At 43.0% G+C, this 20,089-nt stretch overlaps 1 protein-coding gene across 1 annotated transcript in view; it reads left to right on the plus strand.

Annotated features, from left to right (window-relative positions):
• The first annotated feature begins 504 nt into the window (after nucleotides 1-504).
• Nucleotides 505-20,089, plus strand: part of LOC145405314 (alpha-(1,3)-fucosyltransferase C-like) — a 69,330-nt gene continuing 49,745 nt past the window's right edge. Inside the window, exons 1-3 of the mRNA XM_080276735.1 lie at nucleotides 505-539; nucleotides 3,682-3,900; nucleotides 4,292-4,510. Of these exons, the coding sequence (XP_080132861.1) occupies nucleotides 505-539; nucleotides 3,682-3,900; nucleotides 4,292-4,510 (473 nt within the window). The remainder of the gene's footprint in view (nucleotides 540-3,681; nucleotides 3,901-4,291; nucleotides 4,511-20,089) is intronic.

Consider the following 20,089-nt stretch of genomic DNA (forward strand, 5'->3'; position numbering starts at 1 on the left):
CCTAACAGAAAAGCTGCCCCCCACGCTTCCTATAACCAGGCCCTAAAGGCCCTCTCTCATGGAGATGCCTTAACGGCATCCCTTCAGGGTTCGGCGTCGTACCACGTTGGGGACACTAACGGCTGGCCGTGAAAAAAAAAAACACACACACACAAACACACACACAAGCTCACCCACACACACACACACAAGCAAGCAGGGCCTATCTGTCAGAGACAGAGTCTCGCCCAAAACGAGATAAACAACCGAAAACCACTCTCAGTAAATTAGGCTAAGTCCAACGAAGCCAAAAAGTTCGAAAAACTCCCGAAAATCTTTCTCAGGCAATGAGACAGAGTTGATAGCTTGAGAGAGACTGGCCGGAGGTCTTCTCACCACAGGAGCTAGACAGGGAGTGAGCATTATCCATGATGATAAAACTGATGTCAGCACTGAAATGCAACTGGCAATTTGTGTTTCCCATTGTGATGACATGGAGTGTGAAGTAGTATACTCTTTTACGACATGGTGTCAATCGAAAATTGTGATGCAGAATCTCTGTATGGTGCAATCAAAATGTCCTTTGAAGAAAAGAAAATTCCTTTAGATAACATAATAGGATTTTCCTCAGATACATGTAATTTATGTTTGGAGAACATACTCGTAAAACTGTGACTTCTCTAATGAAAGCAGATCTGCCCCACATGATCTTTGTCAGCTGCAACTGTCATATGATACATTTGTGTTTATCACATGCTTGCCTAAAACTCTCAATGCTTGCCTAAAACTCTGAACTTCTTTAGAAGACTTGTGTAGAAATATATACTCTCACTTCGCTAGATCAAGATTACGCAGGCATGAATTGGAAGAATTTCAACCCTTCCTTGATGTAATATGAGGTGCTCCGAGCCAGAGGGGCGACCGTGAATTTTGCTTATTTTCGATAATTAGTTTTTAAACTTTGACATGGCTAATTATACAATGGTAAAACTACACTTTTATGCATTTTATTGTTTAGCATGAAAGTGCTAGCCAAGACGATTAAAATGGTGGTAAACCTGACATGTTTAAAGTATATTACAGTTTGGCAATTAGATGTCAAAGGAAATAAGCAAAATGCACGGTCGCCCCTCTTGCTCGGAGCACCTCTTTATCTCCACACAAGCTTTTGAGTGTTGGGCAAACGCGATGGTTGTTCCTTGATGCGTGTGCTCGTAGACTTCTAGAGCAATGGGATGCTTTAAAGTTTTATTTCACAGCATGCCTTAGTGATAGGCAAAATCCATCATATGAAACTGAGAATATTCTCACTAGCTTGAACAATCCATTCATTAAAGCTCATCTGGAATTTATGCAAGTTCAGTTGCATAGGACTAACGAGTTAAATAAATTGTTTCAGAGTGAAACACCTATGCTTCTGTATTTGCATGGTCATGTAAAAAAAAAAAAAAAAAAAAAAAACTACTATGCGAGATCATGAGTGATTATATATGTAATAAACACGTAAAAGATTGTAACCCTTTTGCCACTGACATTCATAATATCAATCAAAGAGTCCCCATTGAGCAAGTATATGTTGGTATTCCTGCTACTGAAACACTTTCAGTTTCCCATTAGGAGTGACACTGAGGGTATCAGAAATTTAAAAAAGAGTTGCCAGGCATTCTTAATTGAACTAGTGTAGCAAATAAGGTCAGGGTTTAGAAATGGTGCTTTTAAAATGATAGAGTTTTTGACGCCAGAAAATGCATTTGACAGAAAGCCCAGCAGTCTAGGGGAAATATTTGTAGCTCTACCTTATTTTTATTTATTTATTTTTTTTACGTGTCAGACTCTGAGCAAAGGCTTCAGTGCCTATTCCCAAGTCCCAGTAGCCCTCCTTGGTTACCAGTAGTCCTCCAACATCTCAACATGCCACCACTTCTGCGCTAACACCCACCATCCGTATTGAATACATGCTAGGGCTGTCTCATACAGGACTGGTGTATTTGTATCTGGAAAAAATACGTGATAAAAATGTTGCAGATATACAGTGAAGACAGTTGGGCTTAGACTGTCAGTTTAAGGAGGAGAAAGATACAGTTCAGTTCTGCAAAAAAAAAAAAAAAAATCGTTGAAAAATGAAAGAGGAGAGCCCAAATTCCCCAGTCTTACAAAAGTAGTTGGTTGTGCATAATCCTTACCGCACTCCAATGCAACTGTAGAAAGAGTCTTCAGTCATTTGCGAAGAATTAAAACAGATATTAGAAGTAGTTTGAAAAGTACCAGACAGGTGAATTTACTGAATAGCAAAAATGGTCTGAAAAGGAAAGGCATCGCCAGCCATCAGGTAACTTTGGATATAAAACTCCAGTCAGAGTAAAAAGCAGTGCTACAGATGAGGAAGCCAAGGATCTCATATCCAAACAGTCTCAGTAGATTTTCTCTGGCAGTTAGATTGTATGATTAATGTTTGTCATGTTTTATTACAGTTGAAATGTTCATATTAATAATTATGGAGTCATACTTCATATGTTAAACTGTAATTTTCCTTATGTTTCACAACAAAAATAAATACCTAGCTCTTTTGTTAGGATTTTTTTTCCCTCTGAAGTATGAGATTTCATTTAATTTTCATATTTATAAGGACTTGGTGTCTGCTAAAGCTATGTAATTGTTTAAGGTAAATTGTAATGAAGTTATTACATTTCATGGTTTATTAATATCCCAAACTAGGTGTACTCAGCTGTAAGCAGCACTATAGTGATTAAAAAGGCTGTTTTCATACCCGGATGTACAAAAAAGTAATTAGGTTATAATGAAAGTTAATTTTGCAACCGGAAAATAAGGTAATATTTAAGGAAATCTTCTAACAGTTCTAAGGAAATTTTGTGAAATTTAGGGTAAAAATCAGCAGCATCTAAGGTAATCCTTTCTGCTATTTGTGGGAGCCCTGGTTCAGACAGCGCTACCGAAAATCAATTTGTCAGGAGAAATCAATATTTATCTGTCTCTTGCCAGACACCTTAATCCTGTAAGGGCTGGCCACAAACAAATCCCCTCCATGTCGCCCTGTCCCCCGCCATTTCACTGTCCTGCTCACAGCCCTCTTCTCTCATATACCTCTCCACTCCATCCCTCCATTTCATTCTTGGCCTCTCCCTTCGTCTCCCCCCCTCCACCTCGCTCACATGCACTCTCCTCGTCAGTCTGTCAATCTCCATCCTCTCCACATGGCCAAACAACCTCTCCTAACGCTTTCTACCACATGCACATCCACACCACAATGCTCCTTTACATCCTCAATTGTCAGTCTGTCTGTCCATGTGACTCAACATGCTCCCATCAAATAACTCATATCCACTGCTCTCACTCTTGACTTCAGTCCCTCCAACAAGGTCCAAGGTTCACTTCCATACGACAGAAATGGTATCACAATACTGTCATGTAGTAACTTTTTCACTTCCATGCTCACTTTCCTCTTTCTTATCACTGCTTTCAAGGAACCAGCAACCTTTCTTCCTTGTTGTACCCTTTCAAGCACTTCACCCTCCAAACTTCCATCCTTACTCATCACACTACCCAAGTGCCTGAACGCACTCACATTTTCCATTTCCTCCTCATCCACCCTCATTGTACATTCAATGACTTCAATTTATGTTTGCATAATTAGTTTTCCCACACGTCTTTAATTTCTCTGATTAGGAGTATTGCCATTTCCAGCTTTTCACCCCGAAATCTTCCGCCACCGCCCCGTCCGTGGCACCAGAGATGGGTGTGGGTCCATGGGGAATCCCAGTCCAGCCCCATCAGCCAGTCACGCGTTCACAGCATAAATGTGCATCATATGGATCCATTAATAAACTGGACCATGACTTTCCACAGAGAGTCAGATGTTCTTGCCAACTACGGGTATTTTCTGTCTCTGGGAGCCTCAGTAAGGTGAGTCGTGCCCTACAAAAGGACAGTTACAGCCTTGTCTAAATGTTTTACACTGAGAAATATCAAAGTAGCAGTCATTTGTAACTTGTTTCAAGATAAGAAAATTTTATCATTCTGTTAAATTTAATGCTTTCAGAATAAATGGGGGACAACCAGTCATTGTGTGTGTGTGTGTGTGTGTGTGTGTGTGTGTGTGTGTGTGTGTGTGTGTGTGTGTGTGTGTGTGTGTGTGTGTGTGTGTGCGTGCGTGCGCGTGCGTGCGTGCGTGCGTGCGTGTGTGTGTGTGTGTGTGTGTGTGTGTGTGTGTGTGTGTGTGTGTCCTGTGGCTGGTGCCACGTACGCCTCTGAAGGAGGAACACATTCATTTGGTGGTACAGTATATGTATTGCAGGCCGCTGCGACCCAACCTCATGTCCAGTCATGGGAAGGCCATGAAGAAGTACCTGGCGGCACTGAAGGCAGGACACACACTGCAGGACGTGATGGGCCCTGCCTGGTCCTCCTTCGTCAACAGGCCTCATGTTGTGGCCTGGATGTCCAGCCACTGTCCTACTAGCTCCAGGCGGGAACAGTACGTCAAAGAGCTACAGAAGTACTTGCCAGTGGCCACGTAAGTATCCCCTCACTGTGTTAGTCCCTCCTCACTGTGGTAGGTCAGGTTAAGTTAGGTCATTGTATTAGGTATTTCCGCATTGTTAGGTGTCCCTTCACTGGGTGTGGTCAAGCAAAAGTGGGGTAGGCCAGGGTATGTATCAGGTATAAGGAGTGTGTCTGAGTATATAAACGGGATCGGGCTGTGAGGATATGATCGTATGCCGGTTACTGGTGCGGCTTGAGAGGTAATCTATTTTTTCCTCTGATACAGTACATTCAGATCCCTCCCATCTCCGACATATGTTGTGCCTCATTACCAGCATAATCTGATAGGCTCCTCCGCTTCAGATATACACTGTTGCTTCGAGCACAGTAATGCTTCTGGATATGGTCTGAGGCCTCTTTAAAACTATTACCATGACAACGGCACATTAAGTATTTAGCCCAACTGTGGATCACATAGCTGTTGCCAGGCTCCAGGAAAGAGGGCAAGGAGAGCCTGCCGTAGGAGAGAAGGATGAAGTTTTGACTGAAATTGTAGAAATGGTGGTGAAGGTCACTAGAGCCATGGTGCGATGCAGGAAACATGGGTTGGACATCGGTGTGAGGTTGCTGGGATTGTGGGTTTGGTTATGGGGAAGGTGACTGAGACTGACGCTGAGGAGAAGTGATGGAGTGATTTGGGTCAGTGGCCATGGTTTGAGGAAGGAGAGACTGGTTGTGCGAGACTGAGGCTAGGGAGAAGTAATGGAGTGATTTGGGTCAGTGGCCATGGTTTGAGGAAGGAGAGACTGTTTGTAAGTTGAAGTACGGTAGATAAAGTGGTGGGATTGATCCTGATGCTACCAGTGATGGCGGTGCGTTTAGCCTCGACGGCATTGGTGGAGGGGAAGCTTGATGCTTGAATGATTGGTAAGGTGGTAGGGGAGGAGATGGGTGAGGGTAAATAAAATGATACTTGTGAGGGGGGACTGAATACTTGGGTGAGGTGTGTGTAACCCTTGGAAGTTCTGGAATGGGAGCTTCTGTAGGAAGGAATCATGTGGGCTGAAGACAGAGTAGTCTTTGGCTGGAAATGGAACTTGCCTTTGCTAGCTAAATGTGACATACTTGTATGTGGAGTGTGTAGTTTCTTCTCTGTGTGATCGATAATCACGTGAAAATCATCTGTGTTTGTACAGCAATGTAGAAACCCGTACCGCACCTAAAAATCAACCTTACCTTTCCCCACTCTCTCCATCCTACATCCCTCCCAGCAACGACAAATGATTGGCAGGATCTGTTCGGTAATTAAGCAAGACAGACATGGACCTCACAGTGCCCTCCAACTCACCATTCCTAATCTGCCTTAGAAATCCTGTTGGAGGGGGGGGCGGAAGAAAGGAAATTGCCGACCCCTCTGGTAAGAACAGCATCATTTACCTGTACTTTGAGGACTCATCTCCAAAAGGATGTAAGGAACATTGTCAGGTCACCTGTATTGAAAGATTGGGGTACTGAAGGGGGTGTGAGATTCACCTCTAATGCTCGTGATAACTACTAGTAGGGGTTTATTTCCCGCTGAGAAATGAAGCCTCCTCCTCCTGTGCAAAAATTACTGTTAAATTACAGCTGGAAGTCTGTCTTATATGATTATAATATAATATTGGTTCATAATTGTTTGGGATAATCATTTCTGGCTGGAATAATTTCACAGTAAAATAGAAAAGAATAGAAGAGGACAGTTTATGCTTCCTGTACTTGCTCAATGTCACAAATGCTCCACTAAAACTTAAATGTGGTGTAAAGATTGGACTCTTCCCAGTATACCCAGTGGCCATAAAGGTGTGCCAGGATTCCTCAATTCCTACTATTCAGACTGATGATAGTACGCCAATCGGTGTATGTACTATTAACTCCACGGTATCTGCGCCGACATATTCACCCGATATGCTCTCACATCTTACTTGCACGGATTTCCCAGAAAATACGCCTCAACTCCTCTTACCTTCTGACCTCGTACAGAAACGTGGTTGCCTTACCCGGTGAACTGATGGGTAGAACAGACCTTGTCAAACATATGATTGAACTACTACCAGGAACTCAGCCGATTTACATACCTGCGTATCGATTTCCTCACAGCCTGAGAAAGCAAACAGATCAAATGATACAGAACATGTTAGACCAGGACATTATTGAACCCTCCGTCAGTCCCTGGAATAGCCCACTTCTCTTAGTACCAAAGAAGGACGGCAACTTTAGACCAGTAGTCGACTATCGTAAGGTCAATTCTGTCACCGTTCCAGACTGTTTCCCGTTATCCGTCCTCACTGATTTGCTAGAATCCCTTGGTGAAAATAATGTAGTCTTTTCATCTTTAGATCTCCCCAGCGGGTACTGGCAGGTCGAAATGGAAGAGTCCTCTCGCCCAGTTACAGCCTTCAGCACCCCTTCCGGACATTTTCAGTTTAAGAGACTCGCTTTTGGTCTGAGAAATGCTCCTTCCGTGTTCATGCGACTTATCCATTCAGTCTTCAGCGGTATGATGGGACACTCTCTTTTTGCTTACCTTGATGATATCATTGTTGTGAGTAAATCCATCCCCGACCATTTTACCAAGCTCCAACAAGTCTTTGAAAGCCTCCAGCTCGCAGGCCTGAAAATCAATCTCAGTAAATGTGACTTCCTGCGAAAGAAAATCAAATTCCTAGGCCATGTCGTAGATGCACAAGGCATTCATACTAATGAGGATAAAACTAAGGTGATTATTAACTTCCCAGAACCTACCACTACCGAAGCTGTACGAAGTTTCCTGGGCCTCAATGGCTATTATCGTAGATTCATACAAGACTACGCAAAGATCGCTGCTCCTCTGACCCACTTACTCAAGCAGAATGTGCCCTTTGTTTGGACTAACGACCAGTCACAGGCTTTCCAAAAGCTAAAGACAGCTCTTGTAAATGCCCCTGTTCTAGCGTTCCCTGATTATACCAAACCCTTTCTTCTCTGCACAGACGCCTCAGGCACTGGACTTGGTGCCGTTTTGATGCAACTCGATGAGGCATCAAGGAAGCGCGTAATAGCGTATGCTAGTTGCACCCTTACAACCGCTGAACGTAACTACAGTGTCACAGATCTCGAAGCGCTAGTGGTAGTCTGGTCCTTGAAACATTTCAGAGATATAGTCTATGGTTATCCAGTGCATATCCAAACAGACCACCTTCCACTATGTGATTTGTTCAAGAACCACAACCTAACAGGTAGGCTTGCTAGATGGTCCGTCATCATCCAGGACTTCAATCCCACTTTTCAATATGTACCAGGCAAAATTGAATGTAGTCACAGACGCACTCTCACGTCACGTAGCAGCAGCTATAACATCACTGCAGCCTGAAGTACCTGAAAACACTACACTAACGTCAGAAGTTGTTCGAAACTTTCAGCGGCAAGACCCCATGTGTTCCAAGGTCATTTATTTCCTAGAATCTGGCAATGCCTCGACCTTACCTACTCTGCCAGTATCACTAGATGAGTTCATGCTAGATGATGATCTCTTGTACAGGAAAACACTACTAACAGGAAAAGACGTGCCTAATCACGAAGTACGCCAGCTTGTTGTCCCCACTGCCCTGATACCAACGGTTCTTCACATTGTTCATAATACCCCTCAAGCTTCCCATCCAGGTAAAGACCAATGCTTGCACCAAGCATGTCTCAAGTACTATTGGCCAACAATGCTCCACGATATCAATGCCCACTGTGACTCTTGCCTCTCCTGCCACCGCCACAAAGAATCAACCGGCTTACCTACACCACTTTTACAATACTCAATCCCATCACGACCATGGGAAACTGTCTTAATCGATCCCTTTAAACTACCTCTCACGGAATCCAGCGCTGAGTACTTGTTCGTAGTGGTCGACCACTTCTCCCGCTACTGTGTCCTCGTACCCCTCTCTGACAAGACTGCGAAGAGCATTGCACGTTCCTTTGTAGATCACGTAATTTGCCCGTTCAGTTCCCCTCATACCATTCTTACTGACAATGGTATAGAGTTCAACAATAGCCTTCTAGATGAGCTCTGTCGCCGCTTTCATATCAGTAAGTGCAATGTCGTGCCTAACCATCCGGCTTCCAATGGCCTTGTAGAACGCCACAACCGAAAAATCTTAGAGTGCCTTAGACATCTAGGCTCCCATAGTTCGTCCTGGGATGACTGAATTCCCCAAGTGGCATCCTCAATCAATAGCTCCATCAATGCATCCATTACTGCATCTCCCTTCTTTGTCCTCTTTCGGTTTGACAAGGACCTCCCATACTCTCTCTTATCCTCAAAGCCAGAACCCATCTACACCATGGATGATTATGTTAAACTAAAAATGGCCAACTTCCAAACAATCCACCAGTATGTCCAATCCACTTTGGCTTCCTCTCAGGAGAACATGCTGCAGCGCCAACATAAGTCCGCCTCTCCTATCACTATCAGTGTAGGCGATCTTGTCTTTGCTCATTCCCATACGCGTTCCTCTAAGTTGGATGACAAATTTACAGGGCCCCACCGCGTCCCCAATCAACAAGGCAACAAATTTCACCTCCAGGACCTGTCCACTAAGGACACCAGGTAGGTCCACGTCGATGACTTAAAGCGAGCACCCAGTGGCCTCGTGTTGGAAGAGTCACTTACACAACCTCCTGACCCCCCTTCCCCTCCACACATCCCTCAATCTACTCCATCTCCACCTATCCCTCAGTCTCCTTCATCTCCACCTCCACCTACTCATTCATCAACCAATCAATATCGGTCCAAACTGCGCTCTGCCCATCAACCTCTTCAAGACCTCTCCCATTAACTCTACCCTGATTTTCTAGGTACAATGTTAGCGGTCTACCTGCTGGCAGTGCTGACCCTCCTGGGGTCTGGGTCGGGTCAGGACGATGGTGGAGTACGTCCCGGGGCCTTGGTCGGCTCAGGAGGCGAGGTAATGCTTATCGACGAACTAGTCTCCCTGTGCTACGATCTTGCGCCCCTGGCCGACGTAGCCATTGCCCTACCTGCCTACGCGCACCAGCTCCACGGAATCAAGACCCATCTCACGGCCATCATGGGGACACACAACCCAAATCAGTATCTCTATAACCTTTTCCTACCACTCTCCTGGCAATTGCAATACATAAGTAACAGATTCACTGGGCTCAATGACACATTTTCCATTTAGACACCCGTTGGTCGTTCTCGTGTGAAACGAGGTCTCTTCGACTTCGGCGGTGAGATTCTGAGTGGCTTGTTTGGCATTGCTACAGCCCGTGACATTTCTGGCTTCAAATCTGATCTCGCTCATTTAGCTTCAGCCCTAGAATCCCAACGCCGAGTCATCAAAATCCAACACACTATGTTACAGAAGCTTACGACCCACCTAAATGAAGTCACGTCCACTCTAAACAACATCACCGATATCTTACAATGACACCTTTCAGATCTCAATGTTATCTCTCAGTTCTTCTACCTCAAACTCTACATGGATAATCTCCAACTGGTCATTGACTCTCTCCTGTCTCAAGTCTCTACCTTGGTTCATATCCTGTTTGATGCTATAAATGGACGTGTCACTGCCGACTTAGTATCTGTCTCAGCTCTCTGTTCTGTCCTGGAATGGGCTCACTCCACCTTCAGTCTATCCCTAGTCCTCCCCTACTCCTCCCTCGAATATTATTATCCGGTTCTCGAAGCCACTCTTCTCACCAAATACGTCGTCGTCCATATTCCTCTCCTTTCTGCCATAACCTTTAACATGTTCCACATCATTCCCTTCCCTTTCCGCCTCAACAACTCCTTGTTCCAAGTATCTGTTCCTTCAGAATATTTCCTACTCTCCCATGATCATCTTTCAGTTGCCTTCATTTCTTCCACAGACCTCCAGAAATGTTCCTTCCTTACTCCGATCTCTCGTCTCTGTGCTGCCCACCTTTTCGCTATCTTCCCTAGCAGCGCTACACCCTGTGAGTCTGCTTTAGTTTGCAACCATTCCATCTACTCGGCCTGTTGCTTTGTACCAGCTCCTGAACTCCCGGTCCACCATGCTCACCTCAACCATGTCCAGTACTTCTTCTTTGCTGTTCCCATCTCTGTCACAATCATGTGTCCTGGTTCTTTGGTTCGATCCATCCCCGCTAGTGGTCTCTACAAAGCACCAGACTATTGTACCGTCAAATCAGAGTCCGTCATCACTTACGCCACTTGCTATCACCAAGCTGTCCGTAAACACTCCTATGACATCTTTCAACCAATCGACATGCCTTCAACCCTACCATCTGCCAACATTACCATCACCTCCCCTAACTTGCGCATGCTAACATTCCTCAATGACAGTGACTTCATTATGGATCAATTTTCTCTGGCCTTCAGGCGTTCCTGGGTTCATCCAACAGTTGTGTTTCCCCCTGTGGTTATCGCTTTCATAGGTTTTCTACTCATCATATGTGCAGTGCATTGTTGTGTCAGGAAAATGGAACGCCAACTCCAGGAAATCAGAGTCGCTACAGGCCTAGTACGCCCTACACACGACGTCGAAACTCCCCGTACTTAGTGCCCTCACATTCAGTGACTACCAATGCCATCTGACAATTAACCAAACTGTGAACGGAACTCTTCCCACTAGAAAATGATGGTATTTCTTTAACGCATTATTGAGTGACAGTGTATCCTACAGAAACTAACAACAAAAAAACAAAAATGAACAAAGAACAACAAAGGATCTCTCATATCTACTCCTTGTTTATCATGTATCAAGATATTATTGTATAATCCCCATTATGTCCATGTATACCTTCGACCCTTACTGGACACATACCTATTAATCCTTGTATATCTTATCTGTATATATCCTTCTAATTCCCTCCCCTAAAAATGGCCATGTCTCCCCTACTGCCCCTGTAGCATACTTATCCCTTGCACAAACCTCCCCGACCCTGCCTTAGTAATATAATCAACCCATATAACTCCTGGTGTCAGGAGACACCATCTCAGCTACCCGGGGGAGTAATGTACCCCCCCCCATACAATATGTCTACCACCGGTGTATATATGCCCCCCCCCCCAATGCATACATGCCCCCACTAAACTTGCTGACCTAGCATGCTTTCTCAGGGCTTGCCTGGGAAGACGGCGCTACTGCGTCAGTTCAGAGCAGACACTCAAGAAGGGCAGACTGTTTTGTTGTGAGCTCGTAATAAACTCCTTATCTAGCTGTTTGTACACGGAATTTCTATCACCAAAGTATTGCAAGTTACACAGGAATGAATCAAGCTCGAACTTCTCGTGTCTTAAATCATTTTCATCATACTTCTTAAATTTATGAATTGTTTTGGCACACACTTTTTCATTTGGTAGTGCATTCCACTGATCAATTGCCCTATTTGGGAAACTAAATTTCCTTCTGTCTTTATCACCTCTCTTTTTATGCAGTTTTTTGCAGTGTCCTCTTGCTGATGTTTCCTCATAGGTTATATATTCATTTGTGTCTATTTTCTCCTTCCCTGTTATGCATTCATATAGCATAATCATGTCTCTTCTTTTCCTTCTCTCCTGTAGTGTTGCCAGATACAGTTTTTCTAGTCTTTCTTCATAGCTTAGATCCCTTAAGTTTGGCATCCATCTTGTAGCGGCTCTTTGAACTTTTTCTTCAGATGAGGATTCCAGACTACTATGAAAGATGTTAATATCTTCCTCAGCATGTCTTCATTTATGTATGTGAATGCTATCCTCTTATTTTTTTTTTTATGCGAGGAAGAAGGAACCAAAGGCCATGAGCCCGCAGTAACATTTCCCTCCAAGAGAAAAACAAAATACAATAGAGAGCCAAATTCAAGATCCAATCATTTTGAGATGCCTGGAAACACTGCGTTTCAAAGACTGGAGATCATAGGCAGCAGGAAATACAGACAGAGGGAGACAGTTCCAGAGTTGACCTCTTGCATAAATGAAAGACTGGGAGTAACGGTTAACTCTTGCATTAGAGAGTTGGACAGAAAAGGGATGAGAGTTTGCTGCCAGACGGGTGCTACGCGCCCGTCGTAGAGGTGGAGGAATGCAAGCAGACAGTTCAGAGGAACAGTGACCATTGAAGTAGCAATAGAAAAGAGATAAAGATGCAACAGTGCGGCGAAGAGACAGAGGTTGAAGGGAGTCAGTAAGAGGAGGAGAGTTAATGAGACGAAAAGCCTTTGACTCCACCCTATTGAGAAGAGCTGTATGTGGGGAGCCTCCCCACACATGAGAGTTGTACTCCACACAGGGGCAGATAAAACCCCTGTATAGAGTCAACAATTGTGCGGGGGTAAAGAAGGAACGGAGTCGGCTTAGCAAACCCAATCTCTTGGAAGCAGATTTTACAAGAGATGTAATATGATCTTTCCAAGATAAGTCCCGAGTAAATGAAACCACAAGCATGTTCAATGATGATGCAGGATTAAGATGAATATTATTAAACATTAGTGGGTATACCTGTGGAGATTTTGTCAGGTTGATAGGTGTAAGAACTGAGTCTTAGATGCATTAAAAACAACCATATTATTTTTACCCCAGTCAGAGATACGAGCCAAGTCAGACATTAGGTGTGCCATAGCCTCATCCCTTGCTTGTTGAAGTAACTGCTGAGATGGGCATTGCAGGAACCGAATAAAAAGGTGAAGGGTGGAGTCATCAGCGTATGAGTGGATAGGGTTAGATGTACAGCTTAGAAGATCATTGATGAATAAAAGGAAGAGAGTTGGTGATAGGACAGAGCCCTGAGGAACACCACTGTTGATAGATCTAGGAGAAGAACGATGGCCGTCTACAACAGCGGCTATAGAATGACCAGAAAGGAAGCTAGCGATAAAGGCACAGATAGTAGGATAGAAACCGTAGGAGGGCAGTTTGCAAATTAAAGATTTATCCCTGACTTGATCAAAAGCCTTTGAGATGTCAAGTGCAATGGCAAAGCTTTCGCCAAAGTCCCGAAAGGAGGATGACCAGGAGTCTGAAAGGTAGGTGAGAAGATCGCCAGTGGAGCGTCCCTGACAGAACCCGTACTGACGATCGGAAAGAAGGTTGTGATAGGAAAGATGCCTTAAAATTTTTCTATTGAGAATTGACTCGAAAACTTTTGAAATACAGGACGTTAAAGCAATTGGACGATAGTTGGAGGGTTGGGAGTGGTCACCCTTCTTTGGGACTGGCTGAATGAGAGCAAACTTCCAGCAAGAAGGAAAGGTACAAGTTGACAGACAAAGGCGAAAGAGTTTGCCTAGGCAGGGTGTAAGCACAGAAGCACAGTTCTTGAGAACAACAGGAGGGACTCCATCAGGCCTATATGCCTTGTTAGTACTGAGGCCAGTGATGGCAGAAAATACATCAGCTGAAGAAATTTTAATGTCAGCCATGAGGAAGTCAGAGGGGGGAAGTGATGGAGGAACAGCACCGGAATCATCTAAGGTGGAATTGGAGGAGAAAGACTGTACGAAGAGATCTGCTTTATCAGTAGAAGAAATAGCTACAGAACCATCAGAGTAGAAAAGAGGAGGGAAGGATGATGAGGTAACGTTGTTAGAAAGGTTTTTGGCAAGGTGCCAGAAGGAGCAGGAAGAATTTGAGTTGGAGAGTTGAGAGCATTTAGTACGAATGAAATTATTTTTAGCAGAGCGAAGAACAGACTTAGCACGATTCCGGGCAGAAACATAAAGATGATGTGATTCAGTGGTGGGTTGGCTCCAGTACCTTTTGTAGGCCCTTTCCTTGTTGCGGACAGCATTAGAACACGCGTGATTAAACCAAGGCTTCTTGCGTTAGGCAAAGGATGTGAGAAAGGAATGTATGCTTCCATGCCCGAGAGAATAACCTCCGTAATGCGCAAGGCACACTCAGATGGCTCCCGGCCATGGAAGCAATAATCATTCCAGGGAATATCAAAGAAGTACTGCCTGAGGGCCTCCCAGTCCGCGGCTCCAAAATGCCACAGACGACGTTTCTTTGGAGGGTCCGCAGGCCGTACCGGAGTGATAGGACAGGTTAAGATGATAAGGTTGTGACTGGAGGAGCCCAACAGAGAGAAAAGATTAATAGAGTAAGCAGAAGGATTAGTTGTGAGGAAGAGGTCAAGTATGTTGGAGCTCTCTCCAAGGCGGTCAGGGATACGGGTATGGTGCTGTACAAGCTGCTCTAGGTCATTAAGGATAGAAAAGATGTAGGCTTGTTCACCAGGTGGATCAGTGAAAGGAGAGGAGAGCCAAAGGTGGTGGTGAACATTGAAATCTCCTAGAATGGAGATTTCTGAGAAAGGAGAAATGGATAGAATGTGTTCCATCGTAGAAGCAAGATAGTCAAAGAATTTTTGATAGCCAGTAGAATTAGGGGATAAGTAAACAGCACAGATATATTTAGTCAGAGAATGACAGGAAAGCCGAAGCCAGAGAGTAGAGAATTCAGAAGAATCGAGTTCAGGAACACGAGAGCAAGATAAGTCGTTGCGTATATATACACAACAGCCACCTTTGGCTTTGAAATGAGTATAGAGAAAGTAGGAGGATACAGAAAAGGGTTTGCTGTCAGTTGCCTCAGACAGCTGAGTCTCACTTAGAAAAAGAAGGTGAGGTTTAGAGGAGGAGAGGTGGTGATCAACAGAGCGAATGTTAGAGGAAAGGCCGCGAATGTTGCAGAAATGAAGAAAAAGTGAGTCTGACAGTGGTTCCAGGCACCTCGAGTCATCACCAGGAGAGGGGCGGATGGTGGAGGCATTTATGGCCCCCCCCCCTGGGGACTCCGAGGCTTGGTGAAGAGACACCATAATTTTTTACATTTTGGAAAGGGAAGTGTAGTGTGTACTGTGCATGTAGTTTAGTGTAGATAGTTAGAGAAATTTGTACTGGAGAACATGCAGGCCTACTCTCTGTGTAACTGAGACACTGAAAAAGTTCAGCAAAGGGGGATGGTCAGGAACTAGTCCTGAGGGCTGATGAAACTGGAGCTCCAGCACTCCCTGTCATCAGCTTTCCATCCACCTCGTGAGTACTGCCCTGCTCGACTGGTGCTACATTGTATACATGTTCCGTACCTTCTCACTGATGTGGTCAGCCGGAGATAGTCTGTTATTGATAATCATACCTAGGTCCTTCTCACTTTCTGATAAGTGTAGGGTTTTACTTCCTAACTTATAATCCCAACCTGGTCTTTTCCCACTTTTACCAAACTTGATTACATGACACTTGTCCACATTGAATTCCATTGCCATGTTTTACTCCATTCATGAAGTTTATTCAGTTCTTCTTGTAGCTCTTTACAAGAGTCTGTTAGTAATTCTACTTTGCATTTTTGCATCATCATCAAACATATTTAAATAGCTTTCATTTTCAATGTTAATATCTATGTTATTTATATATACTAAAAACATAACTGGTGCCAGCACTGAGCCCTGTGGAACTCCGCTAGTCACTTCCCTCCATGATGAGTCCTTAGTACTGTCCTCTTGTCCCTTTTTGTGAGAAAATCTTGCATCCAACAGTACAGTTTGCCTCGGATTCCTCCTTGATGGTACAGTTTCCATAAAAGGCTGGTGCAGTACTCTGTCAAATGCTTTCTTGAAATCTAGATAGATACTGTCCACCCATCCTTCTCTTTTCTGTAATGTTTCTGCAACTCTGTCATAGTAGCTTAATAGATTAGTAATACATGATTTTCCCTTTCTGAAACCAAATTGCCTTTCTGTTATCATATTGTGTTCTTCTACATGGTTTACCCAAACTTTCCTTATCGGCTTTTCCAGTATCTTACAACACTGGATAGTGATACTAGTCGGTAGTTGAGTGGATTTTGTCTATTCCCTTTCTTGAATAAGGGAACAATGTTTGCTTTCTTCCAAATATCAGGTAGTTTACCTTGACATGGATTCCTTAAATATTAAAGATAATGGTCTACTTAATTCCATTGCACATTCAAGTAGCACCCAACATGAAATTTCGTCTGGACCGTTTGCTTTTCCTTTGTCTAATTTACTTATCTCCTCCTGTATTTCTTTTTCTGATATTTGTATATCTGGTAATATGTTTGGGCATGCATGTACAGTCAACAAGAGTTCCACCTGGACCACCTAGTCGCGGGATATGGCTAACGTGGCAACAGCGCGTGCGTGCGTGTTCGTGTGTACATGTCCGAGAATTTATCAAATCATCAAGCTTCATCCTCTTTGCCGTATTATATTATTATGTGGTCATTGTATTATGCTGTGATATTGGCTAATAAATACTGTGTGATTGGTATAATGAGCTGTGGACTATGCTATTTATAAAGTCTGATTTATATAAAATAATTCTTCTATTGTTGCGTGAACCACGATACAGGTTGAGTTGTGGTTCAGAAACATCGCCCCATTTATGGGTGAACTTGCTCACTGTTTCTGAATCACAACTCATCCTGTATTGTTGTTCACGCTACAAGATAAAAGAATTAATTTATATAAATCAATTTATAAATAACATTGCCCACAGCTCATTATACCAATCACACAGTATTTATTAGCCAATATAACAGCATAATTCAGTGACCACATAATAATATAATACGGCAAAGAGGATAAAGCTTGATGATTGGGTAAATTCTCGGACATGTACACACGAACACACACACACACGCACTGTTGCCAAGTTAGCGATAGCCCGCGACTATAGTAGGACTCGCCTAAGTTTGCGGCTGTGGTGTGGCACGCACCTGTGTACAGTGTTGCCACGTTTTCTATACCGTTATCTCTCTCTCTCTCTCTCTCTCTCTCTCTCTCTCTCTCTCTCTCTCTCTCTCTCTCTCTCTCTCCTGGCGGGAGATGTGAGCCATCCTGAGTACTTTTGATTCTTTTATAAGTTGTTTATAATTGTGCTTTCATTTGTTAATTTGGTTTTGTTATATTTAGTGATATCATTTTTTGTATACGGCGACAGATGACCCGTTATTGCAGTACCATGATTGATTATCATTCATTCATTCTCTTTCCCCTTCCTCCATCTCTCTCTCAGCCTGACATTGCCTCCACCACCACCACCACCACTCGTCTCTCTCTCTCTCTCTCTCTCTCTCTCTCTCTCTCTCTCTCTCTCTCTCTCTTTTATTGGAAGAGACATTTTGGATATTTTCTTTTACATAATATTGTATATATTGTAAATTTGACATCATTTCCACACCACCCCTGAGATCAAGGCCACCGACTGGGTGTGGAAGTGTTGCCGCTCGCGAGTGAATAATGTTTTTTTTTTTTTACTTCAGTATTGGCATATGCCTACTATTTTGTCCTACATATTAGCTTATGATTATAAATGTGATTATTCCTCGCCCTTAAAATTATGGTAAAAGCCAGTAAATGTGAGCATTTTTCCCTATCAACACCTGTACAAGCTATGGTTGGGTCTATGGAGGTACGTACTGTACTTTACCTTAGGCCAGACTGGGTGTGTCAGTGTTGCCACTCACAAGAATTATATGAATTATTTCTTTTACTTTGGATATTGGCATATTTCTTCTTTTTTTCAGGCTCATTCTCTTATATCCATAACTGTAATATTATTACCCACCCTAAAACTACGCTAAAAAACATTAAAAGTGACTACAATTTCTTTTAGCAACACTGTACAATATGTATGCCATGTTTCTGTGTTACTGTATAAATATTTTATGCATAATAAGATTACTGTTGATTCATCCATCAAAATACACAAGTGTAAGTTTTATTCATCTGAATTTATCGTATTTGTGTTGCCTTGTACATAAATAGCTTCCGTTTCACATCGCAAGTTGGGGAAACGTGGCACCATTGTACACAGGTGCGGGCCACACCACAGCTGCAAACTTAGGCGAGTCCTACTATGACTGTACGTACCATATCATCCCTCTCAAAATTATTTTCTTCTGTAAAAACTGATTGAAAATTCTTATTTAGTGCTTCACAAATATCTTTCGCTTGTGCCTACTGCAGAGGATCGTTTCATCCGTAATGGGTTGTATTTTATTTTTTACTTTGGTTTTGCTTCGGATGTAGCTGTACCATTGCTTCGGTTGATCACTACTTTTGTTTATGATGTCCTCCTCAAACTGTTTTTTGGGCTTCTCTCCTTTTTCTTGTGTATTCGTTTCATGCCTCTTTATAGTTATTATATGCCCTCTCACTATTGTATCTTCTGTATCTGTTCCACAACGTCTCTTTTTGCTTTTGATTTTTTACATTCTTTATTAAACCATTTCTTTATTTTCATTTGTCGCTTTGTGCCGAGGGATGTAATTTTGGACTCCTATTTCATAAAGCTCACAGAATTTTCTGTATATAATGTTTAAATCTTGTCCTCTAAGTTTTTTCTCCTAATCTGTTTCTAAGAAATATTACTTTAGGTCATGATGGTTGCCCTTTTTGTAGTTAAGGCTCTTTTGGGAACTTTCATTAGTTAACTATGCCATATGCAATCCTGAAGGTGCAGTTTGATACTGCATGGTCGCTTTTGCCGAATGGTGATACATAAAATTGTCAATATCATTTTCTTGGTGATACATAAAATTGTCAATATCATTTTCTTGCCTCATGAATATAAGATCTAGTACTGATGGTACATGAAGTCCTCTTTTTATGGTGCTTTCTTTTACATGTTGCATTAGGAAAAACACCTGCACAAGGTCCAGGAGCTTTTGGTCGCACCAGCCTTCCTGGCTTTTTATATCTAGAGTATTCCAACTTATATTTGTACTGAGATAGTATAATTCTTTTATATTTCTCCTCCATTCTATGTAATAATGCTCTTAAACTTTGAATTGTACTCTTTGCCAGGTCTTCATATTCGCCTTTTTCCCAAATGTTTGATCTGGGTGGCATGTATAAATTTGCCACAATTACTTTCCCTTCAGACGTACTAATCTCCACTCCGATCATTTCTGCATGTGAGAGTCCATCTAGTTCTATTTCTTTGACTTGCAGATTTTTCTTTGTGTGTGTGTGTGTGTGTGTGTGTGTGTGTGTGTGTGTGTGTGTGTGTGTGTGTGTGTGTCCATATATTTTCAAGCTCGCGTGCACGTGAGTTCTGACCAGTTTGTGTCTACATCGTTATTAGCATGTATTTCTGCGTGTATTTGTGTACGAGTATTTTTGTGGTGTGTGTGTGTGTGTGTGTGTGTGTGTGTGTGTGTGTGTGTGTGTACAGTATTTTGCAGGGCTGTGGAGTTGGAGTCGGAGTCATGGAGTCGGAGTCGGAGTCGGAAGCAATTTTCGGGTTACTGAAGTCGGAGTCGGTAAAAATGTACCTACCCCCACTCCGACTCCGTCAAATACTATAGTAATTATATATGGCGTTTGGAGGTAAAGTCACCGCAAAAGGCCTTGGGCGCGTCTCTTACGATTTTGAGTCCCCAAGAGAAAACCATTCTCTCTTTTTTGGGTAAGGAGAGAGGGCGAAAGAGAGAGGGGAGGGTACTGTACATGGAGTGAAACAGCATGAAATAATCTTTTTTCTCTTTCTCTAACTTTTTAATGTAAAAATATCTCTGACTACTATTCCTGACTTTCCTAACAGGGAAATCTCCTTGTTTTAGGGAAATTTTGCCTTGTTCAGGGAAACAGGG

The sequence above is a fragment of the Coenobita brevimanus genome, chromosome 66 (genome assembly GCF_032717465.1).
Source record: "Coenobita brevimanus isolate Jiangsu-jjx chromosome 66, ASM3271746v2, whole genome shotgun sequence".
Classification (NCBI taxonomy): Eukaryota; Metazoa; Arthropoda; class Malacostraca; order Decapoda; family Coenobitidae; genus Coenobita; species Coenobita brevimanus.